The 1,532-nt window shown below is 42.4% G+C and overlaps 1 protein-coding gene across 1 annotated transcript; it reads left to right on the top strand.

The window, feature by feature from the left end:
• Positions 1–853: 853 nt before the first annotated feature.
• Positions 854–1,123, top strand: LOC121480349 (non-histone chromosomal protein HMG-17-like). The gene has a single exon (XM_041736876.1). The coding sequence runs from the start codon at positions 854–856 to the stop codon at positions 1,121–1,123; it is 270 nt and encodes an 89-aa protein (XP_041592810.1).
• The last annotated feature ends 409 nt before the right edge of the window (positions 1,124–1,532 follow it).

The raw sequence follows: 1,532 nt of genomic DNA, 5'->3' as shown, positions 1-1,532 counted from the left end.
TTCATCCATCTCAGATTCTTTCCATATCTTGGTTATTGTGACTAATGCTGCAATGGACATGGAAGTGCAGATACCTCTTTGAGGTATTGATTTTATTTCCTTTGGGAATATATCCAGAAGAAGGATTTGGGGATCATGCAATACTTTTTTTTTTTTTTATGATAGTCACACAGAGAGAGAGAGAGAGAGAGAGAGAGAGAGGCAGAGACACAGGCAGAGGGAGAAGCAGGCTCCATACAGGGAGCCTGATGTGGGATTCGATCCCGGGTCTCCAGGATCGCGCCCTGGGCCAAAGGCAGGCGCCAAACCGCTGTGCCACCCAGGGATCCCATTCAATACTTCTATATTAGGTGTTTGATCAGTCTCTATACTGTTTTTCAAAATGGCTGTACAAATTTACAACAGGGTAACAATAGTGTACAAAGGTTTCCTTTTTCTCTGCATCTTTGCCAACATATATCTTTTAAAAAGATGGAATAAAGCTTTTCATTTTTTTCCTTTTTTTTAAAAGATATTTATTTATTTGAAAAGGAGAAAGAGAGAGCAAGAGTAAGAGGCAGAGGCAGAGAGCTCAATCTCAGGACTCTGAGATCATGACCTGAGCCAATGGCAGATGCCTAACTGAGCCACCCAAGTGCCCTGAATAAAGCTTTTCATATCAATTAGCTTTCAGTGCTTTCATAATCAATGTTTTTACTTCCCCCCAAACAAAAAAAAAGTATATAGAGAAAGATTTTTTAAAATACTGTGCAGTCTGGAAGAAGAAGAGGTGAGAACGACCCCCGGACCGGCCAAAGCCCATGAACCACTGCATCCCCGCGTCCAGCACTTACGTCCCACCGCAGTCACCACCATGACCAAGAGAAAGGTGGAAGGGGACGCTAAAGGAGATGAAGCCAAGGTGAAGGATGAGCCACAGAGATCTGCAAGTTTATCTGCTAAACCTGCTCCTCCAAAGCCAGAGCCCAAGCTTAAAAAGACCCCTGCAAAGAAGGGAGAGAAGGTACCCAAAGGGAAAAAGGGGAAAGCTGATGCTGGCAAGGATGGGAATAACCCTGCAGAAAATGGAGATGCCAAAACACACCAGGCACAGAAAGCTGAAGGTGCTGGAGATGCCAAGTGAAGTGTGTGCATTTTTTATAACTGTGTACTTCTGGTGACTGTACAGTTTTGAAATACTATTTTTTTATCAAGTTTTATAAAAATGCAGAATTTTGTTTTACTTTTTTTTAAGCTATGTTGTTAGCACACAGAACACTTCATTGTTTTGGGGAAAGGGCATATGTCATTAGTAGAGTATCTCCGAAGGTAGATTGATAACAAGGGGAAAAAAACCTTTCCCTTCTAGTTTTGAGAAACTTCCTCTTGGCTCCCAGGAGGAGGGATTCCTTGATGTTGACACACATGAGCCACCTTGGTGGTGTGGAAAAAAACTTCATTTTTTTATGTCCTCTTTTCCCTCTCTGCCTTCAACATAGACTTGACTCCCTTAAACCCAGAGACCTGTTAGAACCTGACCCCATGAAATGGTT

This window comes from Vulpes lagopus, chromosome 1 (genome assembly GCF_018345385.1).
Source record: "Vulpes lagopus strain Blue_001 chromosome 1, ASM1834538v1, whole genome shotgun sequence".
Lineage (NCBI taxonomy): Eukaryota > Metazoa > Chordata > Mammalia > Carnivora > Canidae > Vulpes > Vulpes lagopus.
Note: the sequence above shows the minus strand (reverse complement) of the source record. Positions and strands in the feature narration are given on the sequence as shown.

Bases quoted from the DNA above. Each gene is read 5' to 3' on its own strand.
- LOC121480349 (XM_041736876.1), top strand. From the start codon at position 854: ATGACCAAGAGAAAGGTGGAAGGGGACGCTAAAGGAGATGAAGCCAAG.